Source organism: Sardina pilchardus, chromosome 8 (assembly GCF_963854185.1).
Source record: "Sardina pilchardus chromosome 8, fSarPil1.1, whole genome shotgun sequence".
Taxonomy (NCBI): domain Eukaryota; kingdom Metazoa; phylum Chordata; class Actinopteri; order Clupeiformes; family Clupeidae; genus Sardina; species Sardina pilchardus.
In genome coordinates, this window is record NC_085001.1 from 23,632,788 (window position 1) to 23,650,323 (window position 17,536).

The window sequence follows — 17,536 nt, forward strand, 5'->3', positions numbered from 1 at the left end:
CATGCATCGCTCAGGTCTCGCGGGGGCCACATGCTGACGCTCTGAAAAGTGGCAGGACTCCAGAACACGCCGGGCATTTACCCCACACTGGCAACACGGGGGCAGGAGGGGGCAGGAGGGAGGGGGGAACTACCCCACAACTGCCAGTTCCCCAGACTGGCAACACAGGGCTGGAGAGGGGGGGGGGGGGGGGGTAAAAAGAACTACCCCACACAGCTGCCAGGCCAGTAACCTCCTGGCACCACTTCACACGGGCCAGTCAAGTCAAGGACACGACTAGCTGTAAGCCGAACAAATTTCACTCTTATGTTTTCTTTCCCCCCCCCCCCCCCCCTCTTCGTCTTCTGGAGGGAGTCCAACGATTTACAGTGAGACCTGTTCGACAGACACACAGACACACTGAACTGGCAGTGGGTCATAATAACGAGAGAGCCCTGTAGCCTGGACGCTGGCTGGCTGGCTGTCTGGCATGAGGCGCTCGAACAAGATGGATGTGAAGTCGAGAGTGGTGCCTGGCGCTCTCACAGACATTACCGGTGTCTCTGCAATAATAGCGCACGCTGACAGAGCCCGGCTGAACTGGCTCCTCGGCAAATGGCCGCGAGGCGATCGGCGGTGAGCAAGAGGAAAAAGCTGGAGCCAAACAGATATGTTTTGGCTCTTGTTTTTTACTGCAGCTGTAAAAAACCCAACAATTAGCCTGAGATGAGGAGCTGTATACGGGGCCAGGAGAGATTATACTGGTAGCGCAGCAGGTCAGGGGAAAAAAAAACATACTTAAAGAAAGGGAGGAAAAACTGTGCGGAGCAATTTATGCTATTCTGCACAGTACAAAGAGAGCTGCCATCGTGCGAAACGTGGGGAGGTTAGAGATCGATGCAGGAGCGCAGTCATCTTGGCGCTGGACAGATAAATTATATCAAAGCCGGTGCGCTACAACAGACGTGTGCGGGGTTTGGGTTGGGCCTAGGTTGTGGCTTTCAGAACCACCACCCACCACCCCCCACCCCCACCATCTCTCTACCCTCTCCTGGACCTAGAGCCCTGGCTCTGTTGAATGTAAACAACAAAGTGAATTCCTTCGGCAGATCAATGGGAGTTCAAAGCTTTCTCACACAGCCAGGGCTCTGGGATCAACCAGCCTAAATTGCATTATGGGTTGGTGTTGGTGGGAGCTGGGGCAGGAGTGGAGCCGGGGGGGTGAGTGGTAGCATGACTGGCACACCCAGGTATTACATCTCTGACTGATCTATGGTTGGCATGCGCGGACGATCTCTCCGCCCTGGCCCATCGGTCCCATCGGAGCGGCTTTAAAGACGGCGACGCGGGTAAAAAAAGCCAACCGGGCGGACCGACAAAGGGAGAGCGCTATTGCTAGCTGGGTCTCCGGCGGCAGTTCCCCTGTGGAACACTATAAGAGAACTCTCACACAATGGCCTCTTTCATAGCCCCCTCGTCTAGTCCACGCACTGTGGCTGCTGGATGCTGAGCATAACTCATCCTCCACACTACTGGCAAACAAAAGGGGGGGGGGAGAGGGGGAGGGAATCGGCACAAGATTCACCACAACAAAGGGATTTTATTCCCCCTTTGCCCCCCTCTCGTTGGACAGTTCTGCTATCTTCTTTTTTCTCTCTCTCCCTCTTTCTCTCCCTCTATTGCTCTCGCTTTGAAGGATAGAATGTGAGTGGAGAGCAGAGATCACCAAATCCAGCAAATTGGATCATTCTGAAAGCAAGTCATGAAACGGCTGGACCTATTTTAAATCCACTGTCTGCTTCCAGGATTTTGTTTTGTGTGTGTGTGTGTGTGTGTGTGTCTGGCTTGTTTCCCAGCTTGCTATCCATACGATGGTGTAAACCTGCATCAGAAGGAGGATGTTTTAAAGCTTCAGTGCACATACCCACACGTCCTCCCAAACTCTGCTTATTCATTCCATGTCTCGCTCGACCACCTTGATGTGTACATCTATCTCTCTCTCTCTCTCTCTCTCTCTCTCTCTCTCTCTCTCTCTCTCTCTCTCTTGGTGTGTGTGTGTGTGTGTGTGTGTGTGTGTGTGTTTGTCCATGTCTCCATGCGGGTATGTGTCGGCTGTGATCTGACTAGCCCGATCTGTCTCTGCTACCCCACCTGGACCTTGGGGTGCTTCCTCAGGAATGCTGCCTTGGATCCAAATGAGATTTACCTCAGATGAACAAACTCCACTAGACACACAGCCTTTCCTTTTTCTCTCTCTCTCTGCATGATGGACTCCAAATTGATGATTTGTTCTTTCCTCCCTATAGCCAGGGGGTGTTCTGATGACAATTTACAGTGCCTTAAATCATGCGTTGATACACTTTGACTGCAGAAGCACAGCAACCCAAGGCAGAGAGGTTAATTTGTTAACTATGTGCTGGGAAGAAGGTAATTGGCCACACTTCAAAGGGTTGGAAGAGATACAATTCTTCAGCGCCGGTTTAAACAGTGCCGGAACATTCCATTAATGGCCTCTGAAGCACGGGACCTCCCAAAAGCGACCCTCGTTGCTCCACGACCTGCAGGTGTGTCTTTCAGCCATGAAGGAACATTTGGCTTAAGTGATTGCTTACCTGCATTCTTGGCATGAGCTAATTAGCTTAGCCAGGAGGGGCAAAACACACTTGTAAACAGCTAGGTCTACCACATACAGGGATACCAGGAAGGAACTGAAGCAGGACCGAGCACTCGAAACATGACACAGTCCCTACATCAGGAGAAAAGAGTGCATCTCAATGCATTTGTGTGTAGGATGGGTATGAGATGGTCCTCCTCTGCAGATGGACGGTTGGGTTTGAGTGATTGAGACCTGTATAGATCAGAGACTCCCACACATGACAATACTGCTAGTTCACTTCAAATACTTCAAGTCCTGAGGCTGGGAAACTCATTGTAACTTTGTTGAGACAGGGAGGATATGAGAGAAAAAGAGAGAGAGAGAAAGATAGAGAGAGAGAAAGAGAGGGAGAGAGAAGGAGAGAGAGTGAGAAAGCGAGAAGGAAAGAGTGAAGTGAATAAGAGAGGAAGACAAACACGGAGAGAGAGAGAGAGAGCTGGTGAGAGTGCAGCGCTACACTATATAGATTTGTAATGAGAAGAAGGAGCTGTTTGAACAGGACGGGGAGAGAGATGTGTGTCTGGGCCGGACAGGACAGACAGAGGGGCCGGCTGCCCGGGATCTTCCCCCGGGAGGCCCCGCCCACGCTCCATTCAGCCCGCCGCTGGCGCAAACACTCTTCTGTGGGTGGACGAGGGAGGTAGCATCCGTCTCACACACACACACACACACACACACAGACACACACACACACACACACAGATACACACAGATACACACAGATACGCACACACAAACACACACACACACGAACACACACGCACACACACACACACAGCCATACACACCACTTAGCACACCCCAACACACACCACCACCACTGGCATTCTCTACCAGAGTTCCACTACTCTTTCCCACACAGCATGGGCTCACAGTGGATAGGATGGCTTGATGTGACAGCCAGAGCCTCTGCTATTGGCAGTGCGTGCAAAACAGCCATGAAGAATAGAAAGCTGCGACAGGTTCTGTGAGAGAAGCTTTGGAGAGGATCTTTGGTGCCTTGGCTGTTTTATCCCAAACCCTTAAGACTCTGATTGATGCTGTCTGGTTATGAGAAAGTGAATGGAGACAGAGAGTAAACTAGATATGAATAAAAGAACGATAGGCCCTGTTGGTGTATAACTGAGGAGTATTTTATTTGACATTGTCTGATGTCTGTCGGTTAACTAAGTAGGTTAGGCTTAGCGTAAGAGCAATTGCTTTGGTTTCAAAAGGAATATTTCATTTGCTGAATAAAACAGTATATTTACCAGAAGGCTGTCGTAATGAGGCCACAATATGAAGGCCTCGAAAAATTTGGAAAGTCTTGGGATTAAACTTTAAAAGAAAAATAAAAGGGTGCCATCAAAATGGACTATAGCTCTGAATATTTTCTAGTTTCCACATTTTTAAATATTCTGCTTTTCAAAAAGTGTTTTTTTTTCTTTTGAAAGAGAAATAAAAAAAATTCTTCACAGGTCCCCCTGGCATACCAATGTAAGCCATGTGCATACCAATAACCGTCTAGTGGTGCAAAGTAATCTGGTGGGCAGTGACCAGGTGGCCACTTTCAGACAGCCGCTCTGGTCGATCCAGTGGCCTCCACAGCGTCCGTGACTGTACATGACCGAGCCCACCTCGCGACTTGGACCAAGGCCCACGCAATCAAAGTCAATCTAATCGCCCTGCGAAAGAATTGCAGCTCTCTGCACACCAGTCAGCTGGGCTGAGCAAACATGAAGTGTGACTGTGACTCCCTGGAGGGAGAGAAAGAAAGAGAGAGAGAGAGGAAGAAAGAGCTCTCTTTATAGAAGCCTGTCCACCTGTCGCTTTCACCCCACTCCTGTCTGAAAAGAAAAGAACAACGACAAGGCCCTTTTCAAAGGTCACACACATGCACTCTCTTTTATGTGTGTGTGTGTGTGTGTGTGTGTGTGTGTGTGCGTGTGTGTGTGTGTGACTGTGAGTGTAAGTCTATGTATGCCATGCCTTACATTCAGCACACAGCACAATAGGGGTGAGGGCAGGGAGTTGAAACGTGCCAGCCACTGCCTTAGAGTGTGCTGCAAATACATTAACCCGCTTGGAGGGGTTTAGCTGCTAATATAGCCGGGATATGTTGAGACAAGCACGCAAATTACCTTCATTGCCTTTCCATTTACAGTATTTGCACCGTGACTTGTTGGCTTGTGGCACGCACGCACACACACACACACACACACACGCACACATACACACACACACACACAGAACACACACACAAACACGTGTTGTTGGCGTCTTCAAATATTTATGATGAAAAACACTTTGATGGCAACCATTGTTGAGTGGAATGCAACAACACAGAGGCTAGAGAATATTTACTGATTAATGAATTCACCATGTGGGGAATATAGAAGGTCACAAAGTCTTTTTTATCCCCCCCACCCCCCGCCCCCCTATCATCTGGGATGCCCTCTTAAGATGGAGCACTTAAGATAACATGCTGTGTCCGTAAAGCAAATCACAGTCCCACTCACATAATGGGCCCAAATCAGAGGGACCTGTGCATTAGCAGTTGTGTGACAGGACAGGCTGGACCGTGCTAGTACGTAGTGTCTATTCAAGATAGTGGCATTCTGGGTGCAGTAACGAGCACCTTTCAAATGAATGAATTACACCCCCCCCATAAAAATTGGCAGCCCTCTTCACAACCTGCTCGCCTGCCTGCCTGCCTGGCCTGTCCAGAGGGCCGGTCTCACTCGCATGCCAGTGAAATGACTAAGCAAGCAGCTCACCTAATGACAGATCAGCAGCTCTGGCTCTCCTCATGAAAGCTGGCTGAGGCAAAACCCCTCTCCCCCTCCTATTTGCTCTCTCTCTCTCTCTCTCTCTCTCTCTCTCTCTCTCTCTCTCTCTCTCTCTCTCTCTCTCTCTCTCTCTCTCTCTCTCTCTCTCTCTCTCTCTCTCTTTTATTCCCAGGGCCGAGCGCTCTGTGTTTACGGCCCCTCGTCTCCTTGACTCCAGGAGCAAATTACAGTGCGCCTCCTTCAGAGGAGCAGCCGTCCAGGTGTTTCACCGCAGCGGCAGGCAGGCGAGAGAGCGCGGCGTGGCGTGGCATGAAGCAGCTGCAACAGCACCGGAAAAAACACAGGAGCGGGCTTTACATTTGAACTCACCTTTGATGAGCAGTTGGCACAGGAGGTGGGGGGAGGGAGAGAGAAAGGGGGGAAGAGGAGAGTGAAGAGAGAAGAGAAAAGAGAAGAGAAAAGAAAGAGAGAGAGAGAGAGGGAAGGGCCCGTGGGGAACACTCCAAAAGACTGACGGAGAGGTGCCACTCTGTTCCGAGTACCCGTAAGTCATCGCCAGTGTGTGTCGGAACGCAGAGGGCCCTGGCGGGCCGCCAGCGCGGGTCCCTGAGACCCGGTGACGGACAGCACAAAGAACAAGGACATTCCTTTCAACAAAGAACGATCAGGGTACCATTGTGCCACGCACACAGAGAGAGAGAGAGAGGGCCGAGAGGGGAGAGGAAAAGAGTGGTGGTCTACTTTGTGTTTGTGTGTGTGTGTAGTGTGTGTGTGTGTGTGTGTGTGCTGTGCATGTGTGTGTGTGTGTGTGTGTGTGTGTGTGTGTGTATGTGTGTGTGCGTGCGTGCGTGCGTGCGTGCGTGCGTGCGTGTGTGTGTGTGTGTGTGCGTCTCTGTGTATGTGTGTGTGTGTGTGTGTGTGTGTGTGTGTGTGTGTGCGCGCGTGCGTGTGTGCAGTCTGAGTCTGGCGTAGTGCTTTCTCTCAACAAAATATCAGGTTGCAGACCTTGACAAAAAAGAATAGGGAACAGGAGCACCGGCGGGTGACATTGTTGGAAGCCCAGCTCCCATTGACTCCTGTGTGTCCGGGACCCTCAGCCAGCACAAAGGAGCAGCCCTCCATTGAGCTGCCCTGTTTCATGTGTCCGCACGGATCTCTCAGAAGCCAAACGAGACCGGCCTCCTGAATGAATAATTGAGGAGCTAAAGGAGCGGAGGAACAGCAGCACAGGGACTGGACTGGATTGGACTGGACTGGACTCTCCCACCTCCAAAGGAGAAGCTGTGTGGAGCGTGTGGGTCTGTCCAGAGGGCAGATGAAGCACTTTTCACACCCGAGGTTCCTCTGAGCCTCTCAACACATTAAAAAGTGTGAAAAAGTGTATTTGTTTTCTGGGTCTGGTTGGTATTAACCGGCCACGGTAACCTTCTCCAGGAGGCTAATCATTGTTTTGATTTCCACAGAGGCCCCATTCCAGCGAATCAGACTGAGGACATCGAATCCCAAGCGCACCAACTGACCCTCAACAAAAACAAACAAGCAAACACCAAAAAACTTGTTATTTGCTGTCTTCTCACTTCTACTTTTCACCTCCGATAAACACACTCCTGAAGTCCTTCAGGGGGTTGGGGTACGGTGTGGGGGCTGGGGGGGGGGGGGGGGGGGGGTAGTCTGAGCTTTAATGGAGAGGTCGAAGCCAGCCGAGGGCAGCCGCTGAATGGCAGCTAAGGCCTGTGGCCCCTCAGACGTCGGAGACGTTGGGGGATGGTGATGGCGGTGGTGAGACATCACCTCGCCGAGGCCGCCCGCCTGGGATTTTACTGTTTACCTCAAGCAGCTCCCACCAGAGGAGCCGTGCTCTACTGGCTTCGGGAGCAGCGAGGGGAGGCCGTGTGCTATTTCCAGAGGACAAGATAAAGAACGCCCCTGTCCAGCAGCCCCTGGGAGGGCTGGACCCCAGCTGGACGTAATTGCCTGCTATTATTACACCGCCGAGGCTTATTTGTGGCGCCTCGGCCATGCGGAGGCAAGAGTCCGCTCGGGCAACCATGGCGGCCGGCAGCTTTGCCGCACTTTGCCAAGTCCATTCAGCTGCCTCGACGAAAAAAGTTTTCTCCTAACAAGTTTTTGGTTCATACTTTTCTCCGCAGGCAGTTCACTCGAGGACAGCCGTCCATCTGTTCGCCAGAGTTTCCGTGGCAAATGCCAGTCAGAGCGTATGGCAGGTCATTCGGTAGATGAGATTGCTTTTTTAACTGCTTATGAAGCAGTATGGGTGTTTCGTAATGGGTCTGGTCGCAACATTTTGGAAGTAATTTGGAAGTAACACAATATCAACTGTTGCTTGGTTACAGAGAGCTTCTGTGCTTAAGATACTAGCTGTCCACATTGAAGTGGCTTATATGGGAGTAAAGGTCTTGACCCCCAACCTGAGTCGTTCAACCCAGATCCTCCCACCCCCCCCCAACCCAATCCCTATTGTGTTCCCTTTTACCTTTGCTTTCTTTAAGCGCTTTTTTCTTGCGCTTGGAGAAAAGGCTCCTTGGAGGAGCATACGCTGAGAGGGGGGTCTGGTTGAGGTGGGGGTGGAAGGCCTAAACGCACAGAGCCAACATGGACCACCAATTGCAGACCAACCAACTGAAACTTGTTTACCTACCGCCCACTCCGACTCTAGTTTCAGCAAATATGATACCTTCCTCAAAATATCTCACAGTGCCAATGAAATGACACAACCGATCTATCAGCCAGTCTCATTTTTCTCACCTTCTCTGCTGAACTGTTGAGCTGTTTAAACATTTATGAAAAAGATACTGTGTTCACAATGGGGTTTGCTGCAGGACAGATTCTGCTGTATGAATTCTATGAATGCTGATCCACAAACGTAAACACATTGACTATGAAATCCCAAGACGACACAAGGATTTGATTTCACCGTGCAAAGTAAACAAAAGGGCGCCACAAACTCACATACAAATCCTTCCGTGACATATAAAGATATTAAGGATGTTTTTCATAACCGACCAAAAATATTTACACGCTGCAGACAGCAAAAGAATAATGAGCCCTTTCACACATGCCAAGCATTAACTTAAAACAATAACACATTAAGATATTTCCACCAAAGCTAAGATTTGCCATGCCTGAATTCATTTAAATGATTTTACAGTTGATGTTTCGTTTTAGGCTGTCTGTATGAGTGGTCCGCATGGGAAAAACAGTTTTCAGCCTTGCAAAGTGAAAAGCTGTAATGAGTTGAAACACGTTCGGCCTGCAACTACAGGGCAAAGAGCACTCAAAGAGCTAAACGCTGACACATAAAACATACAGACCCTGTTCTTTTGCAGACACGCCTGTAAGTATGACCTGAAGACCAGTTGCTCAAGGTCCTCATTAAAGGACAACCTTTTTGTTCGTGTTTACTTACAGTATAAAAGAAAAGGAAATTGCAACATACACACACACACACACACACACACACACACACACACACACACACACATCACACACATAGAGACTCTCTCTCTCTCCCTCTCTCACACACACGCACACACACACACACACACACACACATAAAACAATGCACTAGAATACACATGGGACGCTAGGTTCTTATTGACTATGAAAGGCTCTTTCCCTCCAAGGGGCTCCGCTGAACAACCAGAGAGCCGTGTCCCACATACCTAAAGCCTTTTCCGACGCATAAGTGAGACAGAAAGATAAAGAGGGGGAATAGAAATGTCAGCGAGTGGAGGGGAGGCTGCCCCCACCTGTCATTGCATTTTTACTGCACATGCCCACAGAGCACTGCCCTTCAGCCGTGCCGCGCGCCACAGTGCATAGTTTTAAATGTCACTTGAAAATGAGATGATAACTTTTCTCCCGGAGCCATAGTATTTCTTAGCATGGTCTTTGTTATCAGTTGGGCGTACAGCCAAAGGCTTGTGGTTTGGCTTGTGTGTGTGTGTGTGTGTGTGTGTGTGTGTAGGTGGGTGGGGTGGGGGGGGGGGGTGTTTCTGTCTTTGTCAGGCTGAGGAGGAACATGTCCATACCTCATCCTCATATCCTCATCCCCCGCAAGCCTTTTGGGGGATCATGGTTCACGCAGGGGGGGCAAACTAGATGTACATAGATGTGGGTTGTCTGTTGTGGTTGGGGATCCGTAGAGAGAGCCTGCAGCCCAGCAGGCAGCCAGGGGGGGCAGCAGGAGCCCCAGACAGGCCTAGTCTGGCTCCTCGTGACCCCAGGCGTCGGGCGAGCATCCGTCTCTCCTGTCATCCAGGAGTGGCAGTGTACAGCCTCAGGAGTGTATACGTTTTTTTTTTCTTTTCCTTTCTCAAAGTCCTTTAAAAAAAAAAAAAAAAACCTACATGCCCGGAGGGCATAACTTGTTATTTTGGTGTATTTTGGTAAGTGCAGATCATGTCTCCGAGGGCAGACAGTTCCAGTCTTTGTTTTGTCGAATATGAAGCTGAAGTCTGAGCTGTCAACTCACCGCTGCCTAAACTCTCCATCATCATCATCATCATCAACATCTCCCAAGGACCCTTAAGCTTAACGGAAGACACTGCAACACACCTGGAGCCTCTGACGCCCACTGTAGTTCGCCTCTGAGCGGCCGTGCACCATCGGGCGAAGCCGCTTTGCTCTGAACTACTCTTTCTGACCGACCGGCTGTCTGACTGACAGCACTCCGGCTCTCCACGTCGTCCTCCTGAGAAGAAAGCCGCGGGAATGCCACTGGGAGCGCCGGCAGTGTGCTGCTTTGTTCCCTCGCTGCGCCGCCGAGCTTACTTCCATCCGCAGAACCCCCCCTCAGAGCCCTGACATCTGATTTGACTCTGGATTTTCGGCAGAGTTCCGGAGAAAGCCGTTACAAGAGCCGTTCCCGGGGCGAGGGTCCAGCCAGCGGAAGAACAGCCAGACGCAAAAACACACTTCATTGATTTGCGGCTAGTGAAATCCACCAGGAGAGGGATGTAAACAAGTAAGATATAAGGCAAGGGCAGTAAATGGCAAGAAGCTCTTCCCACAACACGCCGCATGACTGAAGTGGGCTACGTACAGTACATACAGTAATTTCCCGCATATAAGCCGCATTGTGTATAGGCCGCAGGACAGTGTTTTATACAGGTTAAAAGAAACAAAACCATATTAACCATATCTTCATAGCTGAAGAAATTTTGCAAAATCAATGTATAAGCCGCGGCTAATAGTCGGGAAATTACGGTAGCCTAAATCACTGTGGAGTTGAGCGAGTGTTGAATAAATACTGGCCTGCGTACTGTATGATGATCCAAGCACGAGTCTGTTCACGCACACCATTCCATTTATCACATGGAATGGGGTCACCCATTTTCATCAACCAGCCATTACAGACAGCCAACAACATGCCCACTGGTGCTAGAGGGAGCTGGCACAGACCGAGCGTAGGTGATGAGGAGGTGCCTCCATCCCTTCACACTTCCCTTCGTCACCCGAGAGAAGATGTGTACGGCAGGCTAGACAAGCTGCTTGTTCGCAGGAAGAAGCAGAAAGAGGAGGCCAAGGACGCATCCCAAAATGAGGCAACAAAAGCACAAGCTTTGCCTAAGGCCAACCACTAAAATGCCTGCTGCTTGTATAGCTGAGGGCTAAAGAGAATGGAGGGGTGCTGTGTGTGTGTGTGTGTGTGTGTGTGTGTGTGTGTGTGTGTGTGTGTGTGTGTGTGTGTGTGTGTGTGTGTGTGTGTGAGAGAGAGAGAAAGAGAGAGAGAGAGAGAGAGAGGAGAGAGAGAGAGAGAGAGAGTGTGTTTGTGTGTGTGTGTGTGTGTGTGTGTGTGTGTGTGTGTGTGTGTGTAAGGAACGATGAGCAAACGTGCAAACGTGGGATTAGCAACCAGGTCCACAGCAGACAAGTTGTAAACAGACGTTGAGTGAAGACTGAGGGCTTAGCTCCGGGAATGGACTGGGGCACAAAGGGACGAGACCTCTGGACAAACAGCTCTGAATGAACCCGTCAAGCTCCAACTGGCCAGAGCAGAGAAAAGGGGTAGGAGTGTCGACTGGGGTGTTTGTTTGTCCATTAAGACACACTGGGGGCTTTCACCACGAATCCGCACACAAGTGTGATAGAAATGACATGCTGAAATACTTTTGACATTTAGTGCAATTTGAACAGATGAATCACACAGCACTTTTTTTGTTGTTTTTATAAGCAATAGCATTTTCCTAGCCTGACTCTCGCCAGACCCTTGTAGTTCCGCCATGCTCCACCAGAGGCGTTTCGCTGAGCTCCACACAAGGGTCTGGACGCGAGGGCAATCCAAACCCCTGCCAGTGATCAAAAAATGAGCAACCAATCAGGAGCGCCGAAGCGAGTGTTTGATTCAAATAACAATGGCGGCACGCAGCGAGGAGTCTTGTGCTGACATTGATTCTGCTATTTCAACCGTTTTGTCGAATCTATCGAATATTCATTCTTTAAAAGATTAACAGAGAATAGTTTTGAAGACATTTATTGGTGGCAAGGATGTTTTTACTCTTCTTCCGACCGGGTTTGGCAAGAGCTTGAAGAAGCCTAGCACGTCATTCAAGATAACAGGCAAGTGGTTTATCAAATCACATGCGAGGATGTTTTACAAGGACCCGCCTTCAGAAATACATCTCCTATCGAGAAGTCCCAGATCCTTGTGTGAAGCAGACAACGAACTACAGGATCTGGCGAAAGTCAGGTTAGCATTTTCCCTCCCAAGGGGAAAAAAAAATATCATAAGGTCTTCAAAAAGTTTTGAACTGGTCTCACTTGACACTTTTGAACTTACATTGTGCTCAAATTAGACATCGGATAGACAGCTATAGTACAGAGTTTCAAACATTGACATTTACACTCCACTTCAAAGCATGTCCCTTGTGAGGCTCATCTCGTGAACTTTCACACTGTTTGGCAAAGTTATTCATTCAGCGCCCTGCGCTTTGAGGAAGCTGTGAGCACTGTGGTCCAGTTACTTTTTAGGTTAATGAGTTAGTAAATGGACGAGAACACCCCCTTTCCTCTTTCTTGATCAGTGAGCCGGGTCAACCCCTCAAGGTCAGCACCAGTCCTACGGGATTGGCCAGTCTACTCCCTCAGACAGGTCAATCACGGCTGGACGTCTCCAGACTATTGAATGCAGCACAGGGTTACTGGTATGGTGTTAAGTCTACCAAGCCGATCAATATCAGTGCTTTTGACTTCGTACTTTTAAGTGCAAATACTAAGCTTAAGTTTTTGGACTTAGTAAGTAGAAGTCAACTGCCACTAGCCAGGGTCATGATTGACTCGTCCAGGTAACAAAGAGAAACACAGAGAAAACATTGAAAGGGATGCCAACATACAGTCGTGTCACTAACATTTTTGATACCTCAAGGCTGTCCCACTGCGCTCCATTTGAGCCTCAAGCTGGTTTGCGGTTAAAACGAGACGCACATGCTTATCGACTTTTCCCGCTAAGACTAATGGGTGAGGGGGTCGAGTGACCTTGCCTGCCTCACCACAAAACCCTCTTAGGGAAGGTGATGGAAAAATAAACCTTCCTGGAACGACATCCTGCACTTCCAATTGCTGTCACCCTTCTTTGTATGCCCTTTAACTACTGTTGGTCTTGATATTGGCGGCCACCCAAGCTTTACCTCCAGACAGAGGTGAACTGAGGGCCCCACCACCCACCCACCCACCTACCTACCCCCACGCTGATCACGGGGAGCGATTCCAGCCATGGAACGGAGCGGCACGAGCAGTGGTCCCTGGTGACCCTGCCCTCCACGAGGAATTATCGGCCGGGCCTTCAGGAGTAATCCTACACGGCCCTTTGGAAATGGAGTTTCCTCTAATAAACGTACCTCCTTTCACCAACAGTCGGATCCCATTAAAGCTTAATGTCATACCTCCCAACACCAGGCCCCAACAGCCAGGGCTAATACCAAGTCTACATACATACTTCCCCCTGGGAAAGCATGCATTCTAAAGTTCAGCGCAACAGCAGGTATTAATACTGCCTTCCTGTTCTTTTGAGAAGCCTTCAATTATAAGGGTAATAAAAAAGCTTATCAGTTATTACAACTCCCACTGGCTTTATGAATATGTTACTACAGGCTAACTGTCCTCAGTGGTCATTTGACGCACACGTAATGGAATGCGGACGAGCTGTTTGTGGATCAGCATCTATAAAGCTCATGTACTATATATATTTCATGCAACCTACAGAGGCCAAGCGACTGTAACAGATGTAATATCTGCGTGATTAATACTTGATGTCACCACAATGAATTAACAATATATGTGCCATCCCAGCGACCGATGTTTAGATCCTTTCTATTCTCGCAGTGGCCTACATTTCGATCGCTTCGGGGAGAACAACTTGCAATGCCAGGAATCCATGGCCTGGAGCACAGTGATATATTTGGATGCGCCGCTCTGTGTTGCAGAACCGCGGTGCAATGATGGAGGCGCCGACTGAAGTTTCTGTGGGTAGCACAGGGGCATGATGCAACCGCTGGTTCATCGGGTCTCCGGCGCGCAGCCCACCCCAGTGATAGCCCAGCCACACGAGCAAATCGAATGGCCGTTTGCGCTTCACTAGCTGATTAGTTATTAACACTCTGGTCTAGACACCGTGGCCTGGTTAAGGCAGAGTACTTTGAGACAACACCGAGACAACTCACTAGAGACGGAGCTCTTTGAACAAATAATTATAGAATTTGTTTTGGTCTGCTTCTTTATAAATGGATTTGACTGCTTCTTCAGATTTTTACTTTTAGTCACACTCCCACAGACAAGTATACAAGCCATAGGACTGCTTCCTTACAAAGAAAATCTCATGTAGACCTTAAGTTGACAAATGTCTGCTTCCTTGGTTCCTTAAAAGAAAAGAGACTAGAGCGAGAAAACAAAGAGAGCCTCTACTCAGGTATCTGTAAAAGGTTCATAACAAAAACGTGCATAGTCAAACTCTCTCTCTCTCTCTCTCTCTCTCTCTCTCTCACACACACACACACACACACACACACATGCAAGCATGCACATATACAGTATGCGCTCACGAAAGCACACACAAACCATAAACACATATTTGGTCATTACCACCCACGGCGCACAAGCTTGGAGCCCATGCCAGGCGCTTGCTTAGCTCACTGACAGTACTTTGATTTGCTAATGTTGTGCCCGGAGACTTGAACAAAAGAGGGGGTGATTTCATTGTTACTTTAATCTGATTTTTCCCCTCCCTTCCTCCCTGTACCCCCCCCCCCCCCACACACACACACACACACACCCCACGAGCCCACCCCGCCCTCTGCTCCCTTCTTTCCCTCTCTCTCATTCTCTCTACCCGCATTATCAGGCTCCCATTCCAGGTGTTGGGTTGGTTTTTCTCCCTTTGAACTCCAAAGGGCCTCCTCCTGAGTGGGTTTCAACATGCCTCCACCTGTCCCACACCTCTTCCGCCCGCCCACCACCCCTCTCTCTCTCTCTCTCTTTCTCTCTCTCTCTCTCCCTCTCTCGCTCTACAAAGTAGTTCAGATCCTGGGAGAAGTCATGTTCTAGGTGCCAGCAGGGGCGCACCGGTCATTATCAAAGTGCGGTTCTCGGTGCAGAAACCGGAGAGGGGAGCTTTGCCGCTCCACACTTAGTCTCCAACTGTAATTACGCAGATTATACAGAGGCAAAGGACTGGAATTTGTCATTATTTGCAATTAAAATCCAGTGCAATGTTACAGTGGGCCGCAAAGGACAGTGTTTAGCACCGTTTTTACAGAAACTACCAGTTGTTCCTAGATTTTTTTGCTGTGTAATGACATGCATTGCCAGCAGACAAGATTCTTTGTCCATGTACTAGACTAGAGCATACCTGCCCAAACCTTCCAAACCAGCTAGCAGTTTAGCCAGAGTTTAGGCTTGCAGGAAAATGGATTGTGTCCAATTAAAGTTTAATTTTATCAAAGCACATGGGTGCACAAAGCACACTTTACACTTGAAAGGAGGGGGGAGGGGGGGTTACCTGTGGCAAGACGAACGTGCAAGACGAAACGCCAAACACAAAAGAGAAGAGTGTTCTGAATGAGCCCGCTGTGGCAGGCCTTCTGAATGGTGTTGTCGGTAACTGGACTGTATCTCACCACCATAAACATCAGTGGGGCCTTTGGCAATGAGATCCCCTGCACCTTACAAGACACACTCAGAAAGAGCTACACACACTTATCAGACAGCGCAATCTGGCCTTGTTCTCTTAGCCATTAGCATTCTAAAACTCAGCCCTTGTCCATTATTTATGAGACTTTGCTTCGCAGATGGGTCTCAGGTATCTGTTGCTTTCGTTTTTGATTGATACCGTGTAAGGGCTTTGGCCACGGCCTGTTGTCGTTACGATGCAATCATAATGTCCCAGTAAATAATTTATGGCGCAACACACTCGACAGAGTAAGCTAACAGACCGGTGTCATGAATCAGGACAGGGCACATAATCTCTTAGGCAGAAATGTAAACCAGATGAGGTCAATTGTGCATTGATCTTGGAAGGAGCGAAAGAGGAAACAGCAGCACCTACCGCAAACAGAGAGCCTTGATAGACACACGCTCCTGCAGATTGGTCGGGTTGGTGGAGGGGGTGGTTGGGAAGAAAAAAGGAGAAAATGCAAACAGCAGAGTTAGTGTGCAAACATGGTCATCACAGGTAGACTACTCAGTGTAATTTATGGTGGGAATTTATGGCTGAGCACTGGTTGAATTCCACTTTCATTCTGGAATATAAATGATCCCAGAGCTCACCACTGGTAAACTTTTTCATCTTGGGTGCTAAAAGCAGGCCCCACAGAAAACCTCATTTGGGATAGCCAATTAGACTACATGGACAGTCTATATCTTGTGCAATATAAGTAATGTCAATATTTGACACCTCCTCTGCAGAGTGAGGTCAATCTTATGCTGGACATACTGTGTTTCTACTGTGGTTGTACCTAAAACAAAGTTAGGAGCTCCCACGTTTCTCTAAACACATTTTATTAGCAGTAGCCTGCAACTTTTACTTAGTGCTGAGAGGGGATCTCCAACCCTACAACACTACAGTACATGCTGTTTTATGCCTTTTTAACTGTTGACTGATGAGCATACATTCCTCAGATATTTTGAAGCAGATAAAGGATTAAAAGGTCGACAACACTCAGTGTGAGACCATCATTTCAGCCAATGCCCAGGCTGAAATTTCCCCTCACAGCAGGCGAGGGTCTTAAGTTAAAATGACAGAGGGTTTTGAGTGCACACACGGAGGAAAAAAAGGTTTGATCCTGAGCTCCTAGCTGATAAAGTAGCCTGCGTGAAAGTTTAGGTCGTAGCAAAATAGGCTGTAGTAGCCTATCTCTTAAAATACCTCATTTAAACGTGAGGGATCTTCAGGCTATGTGATCATTTAAAAAAAATGCAAATAAGACAGGGGGTACTATTATGGTCAGGTTAAATATACTAATTGACCAACAGAAATGTCTAAAAAGTTGTTTTTAAATTATATGAGAGTAGGCTACTGTTCACACAGTAGCGATGTATGCCATAAAATTACTAAAAATGAAGCCACCAGTGAATTATTGGTTAGGTCAAATGTAGGCTAAGCCCTAACACATGTAGGCTACAGATGCATTCAATGTCCTTTTTTCATAACAGTAGCAGTAAAGTTCAAGTCGCAGCGACAAACTCACCTTCTGCTTCTTTGGAGATGGTGCTTATTCCAGTTAGAGTAGCAATGAGGATCCACACGAGACCCATGCTTACGGCATGAAATAGAATTAATCCAAATGAAAAATGCGATCTCTAGTTCAGTTCCGAAGTAGAGGTATCAACCATTATTGTTTTCTTGAAGCGTCATACAAATTGTCCGAAGCCACAGAAGACAAGACAACGTCTTGGCTGGGCGTCTGACACAAGTTCCGAAGTCAAGAACAGACAGCAGGTATTACCGAGCATCTGATCTAGAAAGCGATGCGGTTTTGAATCCAGTCCAACCTCTCAACCTAACTTCAAAGCAGCTTGAATCCTCAGTCAGATCCGTATGTTTAGAGTTTGTATTGCATGGCGGAGAAAATGAGCCCTTTGGTCGGGCTAATAATTATAGTTCCACAAGGCTGACTTT

The 17,536-nt window shown here is 48.5% G+C and overlaps 1 protein-coding gene across 1 annotated transcript in view; it reads right to left on the bottom strand.

The window, feature by feature from the left end:
- The window catches only part of fras1 (Fraser extracellular matrix complex subunit 1), a 134,069-nt gene extending 116,767 nt beyond the window's left edge, over positions 1–17,302 (bottom strand). The window contains 2 exon segments of the mRNA XM_062544154.1: positions 15,965–15,996; positions 17,106–17,302. Coding sequence (XP_062400138.1) covers positions 15,965–15,996; positions 17,106–17,172 — 99 coding nt within the window. The 5' untranslated portion in view covers positions 17,173–17,302.
- Positions 17,303–17,536: the final 234 nt, after the last annotated feature.